Source organism: Amyelois transitella, chromosome 20 (genome assembly GCF_032362555.1).
Source record: "Amyelois transitella isolate CPQ chromosome 20, ilAmyTran1.1, whole genome shotgun sequence".
Taxonomy (NCBI): Eukaryota; Metazoa; Arthropoda; class Insecta; order Lepidoptera; family Pyralidae; genus Amyelois; species Amyelois transitella.
Genome location: NC_083523.1, coordinates 1,914,454 through 1,935,862, shown reverse-complemented (window position 1 = coordinate 1,935,862; position 21,409 = coordinate 1,914,454). Strand labels below are relative to the sequence as shown.

Sequence of the window (21,409 nt, the reverse complement as noted above, 5' to 3'; positions counted from 1 at the left end):
TTATAAACCTTGTATAATCTCCACTGCATTCACTTCATCATCTTCGTTTTCATCGCTAGAAAACTGCTCTAGTTTCATCTCATTCTCATCTTGATAATCTGGATCTGTAACATTGTCATCGGTATTTACCATGCCATCTTCACTGTCTTCATATGTATCTAATTTATTGGCAATGTCACCATTCCGAAGCCGCCGATTAGATAATCCGTAAGGCCGTCTTATCCATTGAGAGGCAGGATTGTCGCCATTCCTCTTAGCACAATAGTGACGATATCTTGACTGTACTGGTACGTGGTCAAGATTTCGATAAGGTACCTCTCGGTCTGCCGTCCTTACCCTTACGGTTGGCGGGTTGCGGCATCCGAGTATGAGTTGGCGGCGTCCGCTGGGCGCCCGGGCGAGCGGCGGCGGCCTCGGCTTAACTCCTACTTCATCTGCGCTCTGTGTTTGCACTGCCGGCTGCGCATCCTTCGGCTTCGGCGGTAGCTTTCGGCTTCCTGCATTCGAAAAAATGAAATAACATACGACATTATTAAAAACATGTTTATTTAAGTAATTTGTCTTAACCTTTGGCTTATTAGACAAAACAAAAACTTCAACAAAAACAATTCAACAGGTGCAGCTGTAATCTCCTGTTTTGTAGATCTAGCAGACATTACAGCAACATTCTCATTGTTTGTAGGATTTGGTAGTTCTGACAACGCAGAAGGTGCAAATGCCTCTTCAGGAATAGCATCTGGGTCATATGGATATAGCCCTGTCGCGCGAAACCCACTCGTAATGTTGCTAATGGTCATGCATTTTGGCCACACTTTTGAGAGAATGACATTGAAGTTAAGTCTTGTTTACTGTTCTTTCGGGATGTTGACTGACGTATTGAATATACTCTTGGTCCCAGTGGTGCTCAAGGTGCAGTTCGTGGGTAGTATTTGGGGGAAGGAAAAAAAAGGAAAAACTTACCGTTTTCTCCGCAGAAATTTATATATAATATCTGCCCATTCTGAAGGATTTTTGTAATATTTCATGTCTTGTGTTAGGAAGTCTATCCAAGTAAAAATGGGCCGTGCTACCTTTAGTTTTATAAATGTGGGGTTGGGCGCCGGAGAATATGGCCATAGTAGCACATACGTAGGCATTTAATCTTCTTTGTGACTGTTTTGCCATTTAAGATTTCATGAATCTTTGCATGGTATGGACCGGTGTTAAGCATGTCTCGTAGTATAATTCGTTCATATCTTCTTAGTTTTGATCTGTTGGCTCTTGTTATGGCAGCGCATTTGAGGCCATATATTATTGTTGGTTCTATTACCCTTTTATACAACAATCGTCTTGGTATTTCTGAGTGCTTGTTTGCAACGTGCATGCACTGTATTATTTCTGTTGAGTGTTGCAGTAATATAAGTGCCTAGATATCTGATTTCCTTTGCTGGAGTTGTTATTATGCCGTCCAAACTGTAGAAATTCCTATTATTTTTGTTTTCTGGGTCGCAGACGATTAATTTTGTTTTTGTACCGTTGACTTTTAGTCCTACTGTTTTAAATAAAGATATTGACTTTTGTGAACCCCTGGTAACCTTCAAAAATTGTATTTAATTTTTGAAGGTTACCAGGGGGCTTACCATAAACTTTTTAGTTTTCACCATTTTGTTTCAAGCTTAAAATAATGTTGTTTCAAAGCGTACCATGAACTTTGAACAAAAACAACAATTGTTTTTATAAATTTCAATAAAAAAAAATCAAATCAGTAGAGTTACTGTTGCTATAAAACTGTTGCTATAATAAAATATATGATTATGTTCATTGTTCCTAAGGGGTCGTTCAAATATTACGTAAGCAGATTTATTAAAATTTTAAAAACTTTAAAATATCGTTAGCTTTAACCGGTAATGTGTAGCTCAAAGTATATTGACGTCTTGAAACATTATCCGTCAAAGCTCTCCGTTTCTGTTTCTTAGTAACCAGATTAGTCAAATACAGCCATTGCTTCTCCCTTTTCCCTAAGGGCCAAAAATTTCCAAGTATACTTTTTCGCTCATCTTCATTGAGTTTTTATAACATTTCTTAGGACAACAAATGCAAATCGCGACGCTTTAATGATTCGGTTAACATAACAAATGCATTTAGCACACTTGCATTTAGTAGTCTTTTAAACATTTTTACATACTATTTCACACATCTCTTTCTCTCAATCCAAATCAACACCTCTCATGGTATTATTGTAATCTCGTACAGCAACAGGCTTTACGAGATCCCTTCCTGCCTTACGACCAACGTAAGTTTCGTCAGTGTGATAAGACGAAATCATGCTCACCATTTTAGAATCAATTCAGATGCAATACATGAGACGTCTCGAGAATGGCGGACGATGATTGTCCCCTTTGGCACGTTCTGCGAAACCTTCGCGATCTCCATTGGTACATGTTTGCGATTCGGACGCAAAGTGCCTAAGTTATCAAACCATAAACTCTTTAAGGTATCTTGTCAAAGCTGGACAATAACAAATCAAGTACTACTTGAGTTGTTTTTCCCGCAAGGTATTCACTAGGCGCGACGAAATCGTTACCTGCGGGGTTTTTTGCCGGTATATGTATATACGGAACTGGTACAGATAACCAGTTCTCGACTCGCACAATTCAAAAGATTTAATGTCAAAGCGCGCAGCCTTTGACCTTGTCTTCGCTTGACACACTGGAGCCAATAAAAACTCAATTTTTTTGCAATTTTGTGTATTCAGATAAATTTAGTTTTACAAGTTTTTGTAGAAAGAGCGCGTAATGCCGGTGAAGCAACCAAAAAAAAAAAAAGAACAAATTAAAATTTTTACAATAAAAAAATGACAGTGACATTTTGTTTCTTTTAATATTTTGGCAAAGGCTTTGCTTTGTTGTCTTTGGGCATCATTCGGCCTAAACAGACCTTATTGTCTGGATTTAAGACAACCGACCCTTAAATAAGGTCAAAGACTCGTCAATGGCAATATCTTGTTTTAAATTGTACAGAGCCGAGAACTGCTTATTTAAATGGATTATTACAGGTGCCAGTTTCGCTACTCTAGCTGAAAGTGTATACCCTTCCCCTTGCGACAAATTCTGCGGAGCAGAATTGTCCATGAAATCAAGAAATTTGTTTAGCAAAATATACCTATTATATGACATCAACTGCCTAAAATAAGGCAGCTGCAGAATCCCACTCGTGAGTCGGTATTCATGAATCGACGTTCCGATGTAGATGCCCATCAAAATGAATAGTGCAATAAAAACATACATCTCGTCTAAGTTGGTCAGACCACCGACTTAGACGAGATGTACATATATGATAGTTTGCCGGGCATTTCGGTTGGTCTCCCGCACGATGGTCCCCATGAAGTCACTAGTAAATATACTTGTAAAAGCTTCATAGGGACCATCGTAATCATGGATAGATCCAGGAGTTGGACCAGAAAATACCTCGGCATGACCACTAAACCTATCATAATCGGCCTGCCATGAAAAATCACTCGATATGCCCGGCAAATTTTTCAGCTGCGTCATCTAAGACCCGGCTCATCTCCTCCGATAACGGCACTTGCTCCTCCGCAGCTGTCATTGCCAAATTCTCCTGCAATTCGAATTCGTCATCGAACTCGGAGTCAAAATCACTCCCGACATTTTCTTAATATGTATTATGTGGTACCCCACTTGTTGATGGCGTATTAAGCTGGCTGGGTCCAGGCTGCAGTTCCATCTGTGGTGATCTCCCCGGGATATCTTGCAGCCACTTCATAATGTGCGTCGACTTTTGCTCGAACAATTCCTTCCCTTCTTCTTCGTCTATGCCCATTTCCGTAGCCCGCTCTAGTGCGGAGGTGCTACATAAAACAAAACAATATATCTATCACCTTTTTACAAAGAAACTTGACACATCATGTTCAGTTTAAAGGCTCAATGAGTAAATTATACCCTGGGTTGTTACCAATTGTTACCCCGAGGCACCGCTCCCATGAGAATTTTGGGATAAAAAGTATCCTTCGTGATTTTCTTGATTACCAGTTAAACAAGATTCACCAATATTTGTTTTGTAATTTTTGCGTAATTAAATAACAAACACCCAAAATTTTGCAATAACAAACATCCAAACTTTCGCATTTATAATTCAAGTAAAGCAAATATACTGAAAACCTATAATCAAATTACTTCATCAAAAGTTTTTTCTGGCTGCTCAATACACCTATTACCTTAAATTAGAATTAGAAGATTCACTTACAGCATTGACTGCTCCAGATTTTTTTTTGAGGGAGAATTGTCGACGCACACTACCCGGGGAGTTTGAAAGATTGGAACCAAAGCCGTGGGGTCGACATAATTTGAACCCCCTGGTGTTCGCTGAACTGATATTGCTTGATCAACGCTGAGAAATAAGTAAAATTATGTTTAGGTATACGTGTAGCATAAAATATAAAGTAGTTATTGTAAATACTTACACAATGGGCGGCTTACAAATTTTTGGCATCTCATCTACGTGTGGTGCCCTCCGCTGGGGCGTTGACACCATTTGCTCGATCAAGCACCGCCTCGATCCTGATGCCGGATGCTTTACTTCATTACTTTGGGAAATGGGGTCTACTGCTATTCCCCTTGTGCCCGTGGCAAATGAGTCCCCACTCATGACTGCCACTAGGCGCTGTTCCAGCAAGGACAGCTCTGGCACCACATCTATGCCACCTCCGGTGCGCCTACTGGACTGAGCCCTTTGTTGGAAGACCTTTTTTAGTGACGATTTTTTTTCAGTCCAATACTGAAACTTTTCATGAAAGGAAATCATTATGATTTAGTATATATTCATGTAACTAATACGAGTATAATCAATCTGTTTTAATGCTAGCTTACCTTATCCCAAGCCTGCCCATCTTTGATAACCCCATCCAAGGCGTTAGTGGCCTCAGCGAACTCCTGCCACTTTGTTTTGTTTTCTTGTTTGGCCTGCTGCATTGGCAGAAGGCCTCGAGCAATGCCTGGATTTCTCTCCAGGAACTCCGCTAACGCTGCCATTTGGTTTTGGGTGGGTCTGTTTGCCGTTTCTGTAATACAGCATTACCAACATGCAGTAATGCCATAGTAATTCTTCTTCATTTCTAAACAATACTTTACCAGCTCTTATTCTAATACCGGAAAACCTGGGTTCCTTCCCATTTTTCCAGAAAGTAAATTTTCAACCGATTGTTCCGTTTTTTTGTGTAGTCTTTCAAAGTAGCTCTTGGGACTTGTAAACACTTTGATGCCTTCTTGTAACCCGTTTCTTCTGCTCTTACAGCTTCCAACAGCTTTCTTCATTGCATCAGGGTCCCACGATAATTTTTTGGCATCTACAAAACAAGAAAATTCAAATGAATTCGAGATAATAAATTTTAAAAAAATATGGTTAAGGTACAATCGCCAAATAACGCCCCCTTTTTGTAAAATAAAAATATAAAAAGAGTTATTATGAGTAAATCAAGACATAAAACGTCAAATATTAGGTACAATATCCCTTTATTTATAAAAGAAATCAAAAATCCGGTGACTGATAATTTTTCTACAAAATTAAGACTCTACAAACGAAAAATCAGAAATTCTTATAATATATGTATATTTAGGCACGTAATTACGTCCCGGGGACGATATTGAGATCACAGTGATCGATACGTAAACTTAAACGTTATTTTTATTAATAATCATAATTGTAATAATCTAATCAGACTTTTATTAATCATTGGCATAGTTAAAGTATTAATTTTAATTTTCTAATCAAATTGCACAGATAAAATTGATCCCTGCATTATCCACACAATTCTCATGCATCCATTGGAAACATTTTGTGCACCTTATCCATTTTTCTCCTCTTTTGTCTTGTGAGTAATTTTTACAACAAATAGGACATTCAGCATCATCGTTGTCACTATCTGTCAGAATTAGGTCATCATCAGACGTATCCTCATCTGAAGATTCATTCCTACGTTGCTTCTTCGTTTTCTATTGTTGTTGTCTTTAGCAATCTTTTTCACGCTACGAGTTCTTTTTGAAATTAGGAATATGCTACAAAATAGAATAAAATTAATATCAACAGAAAACGGATGTCATAACCTCAATATTTTTTAATCTATTTGAATCACATGAAGTAACAAACATTTCAATAAAATTTTCAATTCATTAAGTCAAGCATATTATTTTTTTGTATATTTTAACAATATTCCAATAAAAAACTCAACATAGGCAGATTTTTCTTTTTTTAAATATTTTTTCAAACGAGCGAGGTATCGCTCTCAGAACCCCGAGTGTAAGTTTTCATTTGTGAAAAACGCAACTATTGCGTTTGCGTTATGTTCCAATTTTGTATGTAAACTTGAACAGCGCCTCTAGCGGAAACTATAAGAAATAAAATGACTAGTGTATTTGTACAAACTTTTACTGATGACGATGAGTATCTGAACGTTTCGACTGCGTTCTCATTCGAAGTCAAGTTTCGTGTGTTTTTGCGAGTGTAAATGTCATATGTGACAGTTTTAATTGTTTCACAACCGAAACACGTTAGTAAAGTAAATCACTTGGCTTTTGGCTTGTGAGATCATTCGTGGTTTACATCCAGCCATCGATGTTGTGCCTCTATTTCTTTTTCTTTAATGCGCAGCTTTTCTCTCTCGAGTTCTATTTCATCCTCATGTTTTTTTTTCGGAGAAAATGTCGACATTCTTCATCGGAAGATATAAATTGCTGCGTTGCCTGCTCAATTTGGGAATATGGTCCGACAAGGCGCCTTCTCGGTGAACGAGCACGGCCTAATGGTGAACCGTGCCGACGACGAGGTGTCTGCCCTCGTTGAGCTGGCTGACGATGAGCTGGTGCAATATCCTCCTGGTGAACTGGCGGTGGCGTCTGCGTCGGTGGTGGTACATGAGGCTGGTGTGTGACGGTCCAGCCTCATTCCAATCATCATGAACTGATATTTCATTAGCAGGAACATGGTCAGGAATTTCAACATGAGTCACTGAAATAAAAATTGTTTTATACATAAATATCTCAATTTACTTAGTTACCTTGATATCAAATTTAATTCCTCAAATAATAAATACTAACAAACCTCTTGAAATTTCCCCAACTTCGGGAAATGAAAATATTGTAGGACTCTCTGATGATTCGAGGACGACACGGGGCAATGTTTCAGGTAACGATAACGTCCTGTCAGTATCCCCTGTTACATTTGGTTCCTATTAAAAAAATTGATTATGTTAAAAAAATAATCAATTTTTTTCACAATCTCGTATAAAATTGAATATGTTCGGCGAAATATGGTTGACAAGAAGTTTGAATTTAATCACATCGCTAGCAGAAGCCGCTTCGTCGTAAGTAAGTAATGTTTGCTGCTTTTAGTGCCATTGTGAATAACTACATATAAGTATTTATTATAAGAATAAAGACAAAACCATAAGGAATGTTGGTTTTATTCAGCTTAAAACAGCACGTATTTAAATACAATATTATTGATGTTATAAACGTGGTTGGTAACTAAGGAGCTCTATGAGTAGAGCAATGAGTTTTCACATCACTCAGCACCTCTGGTATTACCACATCCTCTGGTCGCATGTAAACAGTTTTGGGAACATCCAAAGATCTTTTACGAATCCGGTATAAGCAAGCTTAAACCGAACTAAAATCAGGTATATCATCGACTAGTCTATCATCATTACGTAACGCCCTCGTCGCATCTTCAAAGATTTGTCTAACTGGCCTCAAATCTGAACAGACCTTTTTTTTTGCATTGATCCAATACAACATCAACAGTGTTTGTTGCATGATCGGGATTACAACTGTAACGCGTTTCCCGTAATAAATTGGAAGTGTCACTCAAAGTTGCACTACCACTACATTCACAACGATTCACGCAACGCCATCTTGAAGATCCGTTTTTATAAGTTTTTGCTAGAGTCAATCTTTAGCCACCCATCGGCAAAATATGTTTTCCTCTCTCACTTGAAATAAATTTTAAGCTTATAGAATTATTTTCCATTGCAAAAATAAAACTTTTCAATTCAATAATTAAATTGACAGCGGCGGAAACAACTGAATATGTGTCATGAATCGCGTTTTATTTGAAATAAAATACAAAATGAGTCTATGTTATAATACAATATCCTCCTTTTGTAAACCTCATGTAGGTATAATAGATGATATGTGGATGGCCCGTGTAAATAGGGCCTATCCTGCGGGGAGCGTAATCGAAAAAAAACTATGAGAAAAGGGAATTGAAAAATATGTTATTATTCAAGGCTAGACGACCGTAAACTAGACAGATTAAAAGGTACTCATCAACATGCACCTTGCAGAAGAAATCTTCGCAGTGAGGCTGACCAGGGCTCTGGGAGGCTTTTAAGTTCTGCCGGCCGGCTATTGTAAAGTCAATGAATAACACTGATTACACCAATTGTCTGTATGTTCACTTCACAAATCGAAGTAGTATATTACTAACGACTAAAGAAAACTCATAAATAACAGTTCCAGTCGAAAATCTACCAGAAGAACGGAGAGAAGAAAAATCGGAAGATCCATTAGAGATTTTGACATAATATTTTTAATAAAAAACAACACACTATCGCTCATGTAGCCAGTCAGTCGCTAACCAAAGAGGCCTTCCGCATTAGGTTTTAGTAGGAGGTACCTCGCCACTACCTAGATGGTGCTAGCCTTGAATGAAGAACCTAAAGATATGGGTAAATAAAATATAAATGAAAAGTTTGTGATTCATAAAATATCCTCAGAGAAGCATAAAATAGATTAATAGGAAAAAATGGTTAACAATTATAAACTTGATTGTACATGCTCGTCGGACGAATTGCGAAAGTGACGAAATACAGCATGAGACAAGTAGGAGATGTTGTCTAGTTAAGTCAAGAGACGTGATAATAATGCGACGTATTAAGATAATGCAGAAATACATAAAATGACGGGCTGTCAACTAAACCGAAATACCTTTTTTCTGTACCATTTTAAGCTTTCCCTAGGACATTGAACAGAATTGATCATCATATCAGTCTTGTCCACTGCCCCCTTTCCAAAATACAATTTTGGAAAGGGGGCAGTGGACAAATCTACTACACATTAAGGCTTCAATTGATTTCCTAGTGTGAACACCATTTCTGCACTATGAAATGAAGAAATCATAGGTATAAATATCTCTCTTAGACTTCCACTTTAAGGCCATTACTTAATTAGTTTGTATGTTTAACTTCCATTTCGCCGGTTATTAGTTTCTCGTCTAATTTGGGCATTAGCTTTCTGTTACGTTTAACAGTACCGCAGCAATTAGTCTCATTATCATGAAGATATTTATATAATTTGGGACTGGTGTACCAATTGTCGGTAAATAATGTGTAACCCTGATTACTTGAATCAGGGTTACACATTATTTACCGTTTATCAAAGTTTTCACGATAGCACCAGAAACACCTACTTCCTTATCTACTGGGACAGTACCCTTTCCGGTATATATAATAAAATCAACAATATACCTTGTTTCTACATCAACACATAAAATTTCACTCCAAATCTGTTCCTCTTTGATGGTATAGGATATTGTTTAAAACATCTGCCCTTAAAAAATACTAAGCTTTTGTCTACACAAAGACGACTTCCTGGACTAAAAGATGTTTTTTTTTTTTCAATTTGTCTTCTTGATTCAATTCTTCTTCAATATGAAACACGGATAAAATATTCAATTAACGATGTCGGGGCATGACTTGTCTGAAAACAGGTGTTTCTAGTAATCAGTCAGTGGACCGATATTCTGCTATTGATAATTTTTGCTGCGTGCTATTAATATAGTTAAAGCTATGAAAGTATACATCTAAGATGGAGAAGTTGGCTTCCAGTGCCGAAATCGCGAACTCGTGCTTAATTCGTGAGTTTCAACAAACTTTTGAGACTAAAATTTGTTGCTTGGCATAGTTTACGCACTACATCAAATTTTAAAAAATACTCATAGAATTCGGATGGTTTCTCCAACTGTGATAATGATAAATCATTAAATCCGGATTGCCCTTGAAAATCGTGAAATATTGGTTGTCAAAAATTTCCACATATCCACTCTAATGTATCATTACTTTCCTCAAAGGGAGAATCGATACTTACATTATCAATTCGATTAGATTCGTCGTCCCAATCGGAATCAAGCAAAACATTTAGCAATTCTTCATTTGTATTAAAAACATAGGGTTCTTCCAAATTGCTAACGCTACTAGGTCCAGCAACATTTATTTCACTCTCCAAATCCGATAACTCCATGTCGAATACAAACACGATACAATGTACAAGATATGTTAACTAGCCAGTTACTTATTGCACCCTCATAAATTAAATTTTACGCTACCTCGTTACATTTTATTATAATCATAGATATTTTTTTAAAAGCATGATAATAATTTATAAAAATGTAAAATGAGTATTTAAAAAACTGAGTGTTAATTCGCTTATATGCTTGCTTGTACCCAGTTGCCCAAAAAATTATTATGGTTAATAAAAAATTTATTTTAATATACTACATAATCCAGTATTTTATAAAAAAATATATATGCAAGAAATTTTATATAAATATTTGATATTTTTTTAGTATTTTTGAAGCAAATGTTCATTATTCTTAATCATAATTCAATTTTGCTCATTTCTGCTTATAAAGACGTTATTATTTCAACGTATGGCAACACCAAAATTGTCTATATAATTTTGAAAACGAAAATATTATCTATATAATTTTTGCCTTCCGTACAGCAGAACCATTTTTGTTAGGACATAATATCTCGCCCATCGTTTTATAGAAGGGCCTAAATACAAAGCCGCCCGTACAGAGACGGCGAAATTGAAATAATAGAAAGGGTTAAAGGATGACTAGACCAAATGAAGGAGTCATGTGTTGCTTCTCCATGACTGGCATCAACAATTATAATCGGCATGTCAGCATCACAAATCTAGAAACAATTACTTACTTATTGTACGTTTAGAGAATAGTAATTCTTTCTGCAAAAATATCTGTCCTCATGTTGGTTAGGACGCACAATAGCAATATGAGTGCCATCAATGCATCCTAATACTCCAGGAATATTAAACTTGTTATGAAATCAAAAACAAGGAACATATTATTTTTATTACCATAAGAAAGTGCACAGAACACAATAAAAGTTTTAGTAGGTACTTTTATTACATTTGTCTGAAATTAAGTTATTTTATATAGGTACCTTGTTTTTATTTTGTTTTCATCATTATTACTAAGAAATTGAATGTATTTTTCTCTATAATATATATTATTTATGTTATATTTGTTGAAAAAAAGTCGTAGTTCTTTACATTCTTTATTATTTAACTATGTTACTACAAAATAAAGTAAGAGCACATTTCGCCATGTTAGATCTTGGGCAGAGAAGAGAAAGACCACAGACAAACAATAACTTAGAAATAGTCAATCATAGACTTCAGTGTTGCCAATATAAATATACTTATTTCTAACACGCCTCCTTACATTTATATTGCAACTAGCAACAAAAATTAACATAAAATTTAAACTTCTTAATACCAATATGTTTATATAACTAGCTTCTCTTTTACTTATCATAACATTAAGCTTCTCTTATAACTTTTCTACACATCCTTTTAATTAACTATATTTAACATTTGTCTAAATTTAGTAAATTTAATATTTCCCAAAGACTTCGTTAATAAATCAGCACAATTATTTTCAGACTCTATTTTAACAACCTCAATAATATTTGTTGGAGCATATATACATAAATAAAGAATATTAATTTAATATTTTTACACCATTTCATAGACAATGTTTAACTTTGTAAAATTAGTTTCTGAACGACAACGCGGCGGTTGTCTATTGCATTTATATCCGTTTCCTTAATTCACAAAAATCACGCTAGATCTTGTGCTCGCCATAACCTCATTTCGCAAAAATATTGTCATCAAAAGAAATAAACGGAATTACACAGGCATTTGAACCAAAGGAATCATTCATTTCAAGACCCAAGCGCCATCATACGTTGTGGACCTTCGTCGCCGCATGAAGACATAGAACCAGCGAGGTTAAGACGTCGGAGGAACTGCTGCATACATTCGGTACGGCCAGCCATCCTTCCTAACCTCGTCCCTGTGAGTTCAATCTGTGCTAATACCGTGCTTTGTTCATATTTCAGTTCTTGTGCATCGCTATAGTCAGCTTTCTGCCGTTGCTAGCATCGGCTGACGCCACAGTACGAACAGGAATATTCACAAACCGTAAGTCCTTTCACAAACAACCAAAATGAGCCTAGTTAATGATGAAGCTAAGCCTAAATCTCGCGATAGGTCTCCGTACAGTAGGCCCCCTACCGCCTTCTGTGACAAAGATAGTGAGAAGTTGACTGATTTAGTAAAAGGCAGAGGCATAATCAAAGGTCGCCTCACAAGACTAACAACCTTTATTAATAGCATAACTCGAGATCAATTAAATAGTCAAAAATGCATTGATTTAAAACTGCGTATGCAAGGCGCAGCCAGCTTACTTACTGAATAGGCTATTTTACACCATGTAAAAAAAAATATAAAAATGCACGTATCTTATAGATTTTGTAAAAAATACAAGAAAAACATCGATTATTATTCATAAAAGTGCAATATGGATTTTATAATTCAATTTAAAAAATCCTCTTTTTTAATCTGTTCTTCAAAAGTCGAAAACGCTATCCGCCATGTTGGGTACTGACGTGACGTCATACTTTTAGTAAACAAATATCGAATCGAAAACATATTGATGATGTCAGGCTCTGTTTATTTTGAAATTTTAAAATTTCTATCACGTTTTTGGGTTTTTACTCTTTAATAATAGAATCATGGAAGACGGTTTTGTGAAAGCAGACAATATAAATCTACCGAGGATTAATACGTTGATGGTGGCGAAATTTTTTGCGTCCAATCCCGATTTCTGTTCTGCTGAGTTAAGAAATGTTAAAACAGCGATGTAAGTATTTATTGTATATAATAGACATAATTATAATTGTATATAATTTATATAATTGTATATAATTTTATAGACAATGCCTTTGGATCTCTTCTTGCTAATTTCAACCAAGTGTTTCTCATTTTAATATCACTTGGCAGTGGAATCCACAATTTTTCTGGTGTTTTTATACTTGTATTCTTGCATTCAGGAACAAGACACCAACAATATGTATTGTAATTCATTATTACAAAAATCTTTTTACTTTAGTCTTACGTAGAGCCGTATTGTTTACTAAAAGTATGACGTCACGAGTCAAAACAGCATGGCGGATGGCGTTTTCGCGCGAAAATACAAAATCATAAATAATAAATCGTTTTTAGAGCACTTTTTGGCTTCAAAAAATTTTAATAAAAATTCTATAGGTATAACACAGTCTCAGGATTGATTTAAAACAGTTTTCAAAAAAGAGTGTAATAGCCTATTTAATAATATTCAAACAATGATTGAGAAGATAGTGATAGACTCTGATTTAGATTGCCAATTAAATCAACGAGATTTATTTGAGGATAGCTATTATAGTGCCTTGTCACGAGCTGAATACTTACTTAACCGAGCCGAAGTCTCTGATGGCTCCAGTGTGTGTCATAGTAAAATAAAATCAATTAAATTACCTGTCATATCTATGCCTACATTCGATGGTTCATATGAGCATTGGCTCGAGTTTCGAGATACATTTATGTCTTTAGTTCATAATTCTAATGAAATTAGCGATATTCAAAAATTTCATTACCTAAAATCCTCATTAAAGGGCAGTGCGGAGTTGGTTATAGATTCTGTGGAGTTCTCAGCCAGCAATTATACTATAGCATGGGAATTACTTCTCAATAGATACAATAATAGCAGTATGTTAATACACAACCATGTTAAGGCCTTATTTACCATTCAGAAATTAACTAAGGAGTCGTACCACATGCTCAGGCGCCTAATTGATACAATACTTAAGAATTTAAGAGCTTTAAAAATGCTTGGTGAACCCACTGAGCACTGGGATACACTGGTCATATTCATAGTCACTTCTAAATTAGATGAAACTACTGAACGCGAGTGGGAGCAATATAAGTGTACTATTCGTAAACACAATGAAACTAAATCATCACTAAAGGTGGATGATCTACTCACCTTTCTCAGGGACCGTGCTGAGATGTTGGAAACATTGCAAGCCTCTCATAGTAAGATTAATCTTGATTCCAAAAAACAAACTACACATAAGGCTCAATGCAATGTCTCCACCAAGTCACAACAAAGTCGCACTACCTATAAGAAGCCATGTTTAATGTGTTACAATGATCATGCACTGTATTCCTGTCCAAAGTTTTTGGATGCTAATATAGACACTAAACTACACTTTATAGCTACCAACAAGTTGTGTGAGAACTGTTTACGCTCTGGACATACGTTAGAAACATGTAAGTTTGGTCCGTGTCGAAAATGTAATAGAAAACATAATACGCTAATTCATAGTGACACGTCTAATGACGCTCAAGTAATGACGCTTCATTCAAATTGCAATAATCGTGAGCCGAGAGATGTACCGACCGCGCCCGCGACCCCCGCGGTCCCCGCGGTCGACGTCCCCATGCATCGGTCTAGCACGGCACAGGTAAACAAGCCGCACATAGATAACACTCGCTATACGTTCAATAATCAATCAGTTAAAAGTATAAATTCTGTTTTATTATCGACTGCTATGATTGAAATAGCGGATAATCACAATAATTATCATATTGCACGCTGTCTTCTCGATTCAGGAAGTCAACTTTGTTTTTTGTCTAAGGATTTATGTACAAAACTTAATGTTACTTTAATACAGTCCACTTGTGAAATACGAGGAATAGGTAACTCGGTTACAAACTCAACACAGATCTGTGATGTTAAAATAAGATCGCGCACCGGTGCCTATTCTACGAGTTTAAAATGTTTTGTGTTGCCTTACATTTCATGTACATTGCCGGCGGTTGCATATGATCAAAACGAACTATTCATCCCTGAACATATACAGCTAGCCGATCCATTATTTTACGAGTCCCACAATATTGACATTTTGATTGGCGCAGAAATATTTTGGGATTTATTATGCGAAGGTAAAATAAGGTTACCAAATGGCCCAGTTTTACAAAACACAAAATTAGGTTGGATAATTTCAGGGCCTATACACAGTAATACGCACAATATTGATAGGTCTTTCCAATGTAATTTTTCGCACGCTATTGAAATACAATTACGGCAGTTTTGGGAACTAGAGGAACTGCCTAAGGCTAGTCTCACACACACGGACGACGAGCGTGCTTGCGAAGAACATTTTATTAACACTACAACGCGCACAAGTGATGGAAGGTTCTGCGTACATCTGCCGCTTCAGAAGTCACCAGCTAGCCTTGGCGAGTCGTACACTCAGGCTAAAATTCGTTTTTTAGTTTTAGAAAGACGCCTCGAACGTAATATTACTTATAAAAAATTATACACTGATTTCATACATGAATACCTTGATTTGGGTCATATGAAAAAGGTAAGTTCATATGGAACACCACATTATTTTTTACCACACCATGGTGTATATCGGGAGCATAGCTCTTCAACCCGATTGAGAGTAGTCTTTGACGGAAGTGCTGCTACTAGTAATGGAGTATCCTTAAATGACATTCAGCTTGTCGGGCCGCCACTACAAAGTGAACTATTTGATATTTTATTGCGGTTTAGACGATATAGGTTTACTGCGTGTGCAGACATACAAAAAATGTACAGGCAGTGCCTATTACATGAGTCACAACGCGACATGCAACTGATTGTCTGGCGGGATAATCCTTCTGAGCCTTTAAGTATGTACCAGCTCAACACCGTGACCTACGGCATGGCAGCGTCACCCTATCTTGCTGTTAGATGCCTCAAACAGCTGGCACTTGAGTGTACTGACCCTGATGTAAAGAGAATCATCTCTGAGGACTTTTACGTTGATGATATGATCACAGGTTGGGATGATAAACATGAATTATTATCATTTTGTAACAAGACTTCAAAGTGTTTACAGTCCGGTTGTTTTCCATTGAGAAAATGGACATTTAACTTTCAATGTGATCAGTCATCAGGTCCGTTCAGCGCAGGTAAGGAGTTAACATTAGGTGATACTGTTCAGTGCAAGACTTTGGGTTTAGGATGGTACAACACTAGTGATGAATTTTATTTTAATACGCAATTTAAGAGTGACACTAACAAGATAACAAAACGTAGTATTTTATCACACATATCTCAAATTTTTGACCCCCTTGGTTTAGTTAGTCCAATTATAATAATAGTGAAAATATTATTACAGCGACTTTGGTTATTGCAATTAGGTTGGGACGATGTGGTGCCAAGCGATGTTCTACTTACATGGACTAAGTTTGCGAACGCCCTATCGGAACTTAACACCATTCGTGTGCCTCGTCATGTTATTAACACTACTGCTACACATTCGGAGTTACACATTTTTACCGATGCATCGCAAGTAGCGTACGGCGCTTGTATTTACGTACGCTCAGTCAGCAGTGACAATAATTCATTGGTGAGACTGTTGTGCTCAAAAAGCAAGGTTGCTCCTTTGAAGCCCGTTAGTATTCCGCGGCTAGAATTATGCGGAGCTTTATTAGGTGCAAGGCTATACGACAAAGTGAATAAGGCACTTCATTTACAATTTAAAAATATTATGTTTTGGACTGACTCAACAATTGTACTAGGCTGGTTACACATGCCACCTAACTTACAAAAAACTTTTGTACAAAATAGGACATCAGAAATACATGAGTTGACGAGGGAACTTCCTTGGCGTCATGTAAGTGGAAAAAATAATCCAGCTGATTTAGTGTCCCGCGGTATGTCGCTAGAAGATCTCTCAACTTCTACGTTATGGTGGGAAGGCCCGGCCTATCTTCGCCAGCCCGATTTTAGATGCGATCTGGTGCCTTCATTTATAAATGGTTTGCCTGATGAGTTACCAGAGTTAAAATCGGGCGTGACGCTTTCTGCTGTGCCTGATAAAGTTTCCGAGTCTTCCTTGTTTCCCTTCTATAGATTTTCTCAATTTAATCGCATGAGACGCGCTGTCGCATACGTAAATCGGTTTATTTATAATTCACGCAATACTAATAACCCGCGATCAGGCGTCCTATGTGTCGATGAATTGAGAGAGTCTGATATAACTTTAGCTAGGCTGTCTCAATTGGAATCTTTTCCAGTTGAATACATGTCGCTTACTAAAAATAATTGTTTAGGACATAAACACAATTTAGCAAAGCTAAGTTTATTTATTGATCACAATAAATTAATACGTGTAGGTGGTCGTATTTCCAATTCACAAATTTTCTCGTTGGATAAAAAACATCCAATACTCATATCTGGTAGCCATCCTTTTGCTACTTTGCTATTTCGGTATGAGCACACCCGTTTGTTACATGCAGCTCCACAAGCGCTTTTATACAATTTGCGAGAGACCTGGTGGCCTATTAGTGGTAGGAATCTTGCTAGGAAAGTGGTACATAATTGTATTGTTTGCAAGCGGTTAAGGGGAAAAACTCCAACTCCTTTAATGGGGAATTTACCAATGGAACGTTTGGACGCTACTTTTCCTTTTATGCGTTGTGGTGTCGATTACGCCGGGCCAATGCTCATGCTAAATCGTAGGGGTAAAGGTTCGAGGACTACAAAATGTTATATTTGTATTTTTATTTGTTTCGTGACTCGTGCCATTCACTTGGAGCTAGTCAGTGACTTGTCCACTGAAGGGTATTTACTTGCATTAAAAAGATTTATATCCAGACGTGGCAAACCTTTAGAAATATTCTCCGACAACGGTAGAAATTTTGTTGGGCTTATGAATGAATTTAAAAAGTTTATAAATAATTGCTCATCGGAGATAATAGATTACGCAATAAGTCAAAATATCAAGTTTACTTTTCTTCCTCCATATTCTCCTAATTTTGGTGGTTTGTGGGAGGCTGGAGTGAAATCCTGTAAGTATCATTTACGACGTGTCGTAGGAAATGCACACTTAACCTTTGAGGAGTTTAGCACGGTTTTGGTTCAGATTGAAGCCGTTTTGAATTCCCGTCCCCTTAGTCCTATGTCCACAGATCCGCAAGACTTCACTCCTTTGAGCCCAGCTCACTTTTTGCTTGGCCGTCCACTTACTGCGCCTGCTTGTGAAGACGTGACTGAAATTTCGACGAATCGTCTTACTCGCTATCAACGTGTGGAACAGATTCGCCAGCATTTCTGGTCCAGATGGGCTAAAGAATATGTTTCTGAACTACAAGCAAGGACCAAGAGAACAAAGGATGATACTCCGTTGAAGCCCGGAATGCTCGTCGTTATCAAGGATGATAATTTGCCGCCTTTGAAGTGGCATCTTGGACGAATCATCGACATCTTCCCAGGAAAGGATGGCGTTGCAAGAGTGGCAGACATACGGACTTCGACGGGCATTGTCAAACGATCGGTACAGCAAGATATGTCCTTTGCTCGAGTAGCAGAGAACACATTGAAAGCACGAGCTTCCAAGGCCGGGGGCATGTTGGAGCATATATACATAAATAAAGAATATTAATTTAATATTTTTACACCATTTCATAGACAATGTTTAACTTTGTAAAATTAGTTTCTGAACGACAACGCGGCGGTTGTCTATTGCATTTATATCCGTTTCCTTAATTCACAAAAATCACGCTAGATCTTGTGCTCGCCATAACCTCATTTCGCAAAAATATTGTCATCAAAAGAAATAAACGGAATTACACAGGCATTTGAACCAAAGGAATCATTCATTTCAAGACCCAAGCGCCATCAATATTATCTTTTACACTTTCATGAATAAAATGATATTGTACCTCTATATGTTTAGAATTTTTAGTAAAATTTCCATATTTAGCTATAGCTACAGCTCCAGAGTTATCTTCATATATTTTTATAGGTTTACAAATTTTTGTGAATATTTCATTTACCAAACATATCAAAAAATATATCTCTGTAACAGCTTCAGAAAGAGCTATATACTCAGCAAAAGTTGAGGATTTTGTTATACAATTCTGTTTCTTAGATTGCCACATGATAACATTTCCATAAAATCTTATAACATAACCAGTGGTAGATTTTCTATCAATTATGTATCTTGCCCAATCTGAATCAACAAAACAATCTAATATATCAGCATCATTGTTTTTGTAATACTTTAATTTGAAATTTCTAGTTAGATACAAATATTTCAACACTCTAAGATCTGACCCGTAATCGGCTTTGTAAATACTTTCTCTATTGACATGAAGAGGATTCAGCTCTGGATTAATTTCTATGTCTAAATCTATCATTTCTGATGGCGCTGGACTTCCTTTTCTATCTTCGACTGAAAATGCCTGCAATTTAATTTCTCGCAACAATTTCGAAAATTGATACAGTAGTATTGAGACATCAGAATCATTCTGCCAGACTATCTTAGTTACATTCATGATTCCGGGGATCGCGTCTATCTTTTCAGGTATTATGTTTTTGATTGCAACTATATCATCGTTGGTGACTTCATGGAGTAAAACAGTTGAATTTGTTAGTAAACGGACGAAATCTGCAGCTGTGTTGATATCGTTTCCTCGTAATACTTGGACATCAGCATTTTTTTAAAAACTTCTCCTACACCATCCATAGGCCCCTTTCCATGACCTGGTTCACTGAGTGTCAACGTTGAAACAGTTATTTGCGGAAATTGGTCTATTAAGGTTTTAATCCATAAGTAAATATTAGTACGGTTTCGATACTGAGATGTGGGTCGGTCTGAAAAGACGTGAAGGGTATTTACGTGAGCCCTGGCACTTAATATTTTCTTTAACGATGATTTGAGGTGACCCCACACAGCATGAGCCTGATGGTCCAAATTATCACTAACCGTAGCAAATGAAACAGTTTCTAGAGACGTATCTTTTTTTGGCATATAGAACACCTGTATGGATTGATATTTGACCTTTTGAAGCTCCGAATCTAGTAGATTGAATCTCTTTCCCGTATTTTGTCATATAGTTTTCAGCGAAATCAATTTGAATCATTAGCTCTGTTTCTTTTAAATTATCTTTCAGTTCTCTTTTGACCTTCAAATTTTCGATAATTCCATAAACATGTTTTTTCATTAAAGAAATATCCGCAGCTAGAGACATTTTCAAATCATTCACTGTGCTACTAACAGTAACTTTTTTAGTAAGTTTCACCGTTTTTTTATCTCTTTTTATGATGCGATTGCCACTGAAAATATTGAACGGTATCTTCATTGCTCTCCGATTCCATTTTGATCTCTTTACAATCACCACACAATCCAAATCGCTCCATCCACTCGCTCAAAAAACTTATGAATTTCTTCACGAATCTGATTAGTAATTAAAAATATTGGATGCTTCCGGTTAGATATTAATATATTGTCATTATTTTTATTTTTGCGGAGAAATTGTTTGGTCATATTAGTTAAACGATGTTTTTTGATACGGTAGCCACTGACGCATTTATGAAAATCCTCTCGCTGTTTAGAATTTTTGGTAATTTATGAACGGTGTCTTTTAGTTGAGATGTCAAAACCTCGCCAAATAGTAGATGTTTACGAACTTCCGGAGTAACAAAACATTCTCTTGTCAATTCATCAACTTTGCGAGTAGGTGTATCAGCTGTCTTCTGAGATGCTCTTTCTTCACGTCTTCTGCTTCTCTCTATTTTTTTCCGCAACTAATCAATTGTTCTTTGCATTTTTTGTAGTTTTTCTTTCTGTTTTTTTACGATTCTGTAAGCCTGCGCTTTATCTTTTTTAACATGTTTAATGCAATCTTTTTCATATTTGCTTAGTGTTAAAGAAGCTACGACTGAATGAACCATTTTCCATCTTTGCAGAAGATTTTGATATAGGTACATGAAACTACAGCAAGCAGAATATTTTCAAGAATATATTGGAAAATGGCTGAAGTCTTAAAAAAGTTCATTATAAAGCCATCACGAGAGTCAGTTCTTGCCAATTTACCAATTAGCTTCAGAAATTCTTTTTCTAAAACATACTGTATAATCGATTGCCTAGAAATAGAAATAGAAGTTCCTAGTGATGCAGTACAGCAATCTCTGACCTATTCCTCTTACAAGAAATGCAACACTATAAAATATTTGATATCTTATATCTTGACACCAGACGGGGTGATAAACTTTGTCTCAGATAGATTTGGAACTTCTGATTTAAAAATCTTTGAAGGATCTGTATTTATGGATGTATTACCACCTAAAGCTTGTATCATGGCTGACAGAGGCTTCAAGCACATTGAAGAAGTGTTGGCAAAAAAAAAACTTTCAGTTGATAAGACCACCTAGTGTTAGCTCCTCCAAGGAA

General features: G+C 36.5%; 1 protein-coding gene and 1 pseudogene across 1 annotated transcript; one reads left to right on the top strand and one right to left on the bottom strand.

The window, feature by feature from the left end:
• Window positions 1–9,024, bottom strand: LOC132902988 (piggyBac transposable element-derived protein 4-like; annotated as a pseudogene).
• Window positions 9,025–13,467: 4,443 nt separating this feature from the next.
• LOC132902935 (uncharacterized) lies at window positions 13,468–18,846 on the top strand. The gene has a single exon (XM_060949940.1). It carries the CDS (start codon window positions 13,481–13,483, stop codon window positions 18,614–18,616), a length of 5,136 nt encoding a protein of 1,711 aa, XP_060805923.1. The 5' UTR covers window positions 13,468–13,480; the 3' UTR covers window positions 18,617–18,846.
• The last annotated feature ends 2,563 nt before the right edge of the window (window positions 18,847–21,409 follow it).

What these genes read in the sequence shown, in the direction of transcription:
- LOC132902935 (XM_060949940.1), top strand. Translation starts at nt 13,481, where the DNA reads ATGATTGAGAAGATAGTGATAGACTCTGATTTAGATTGCCAATTAAAT.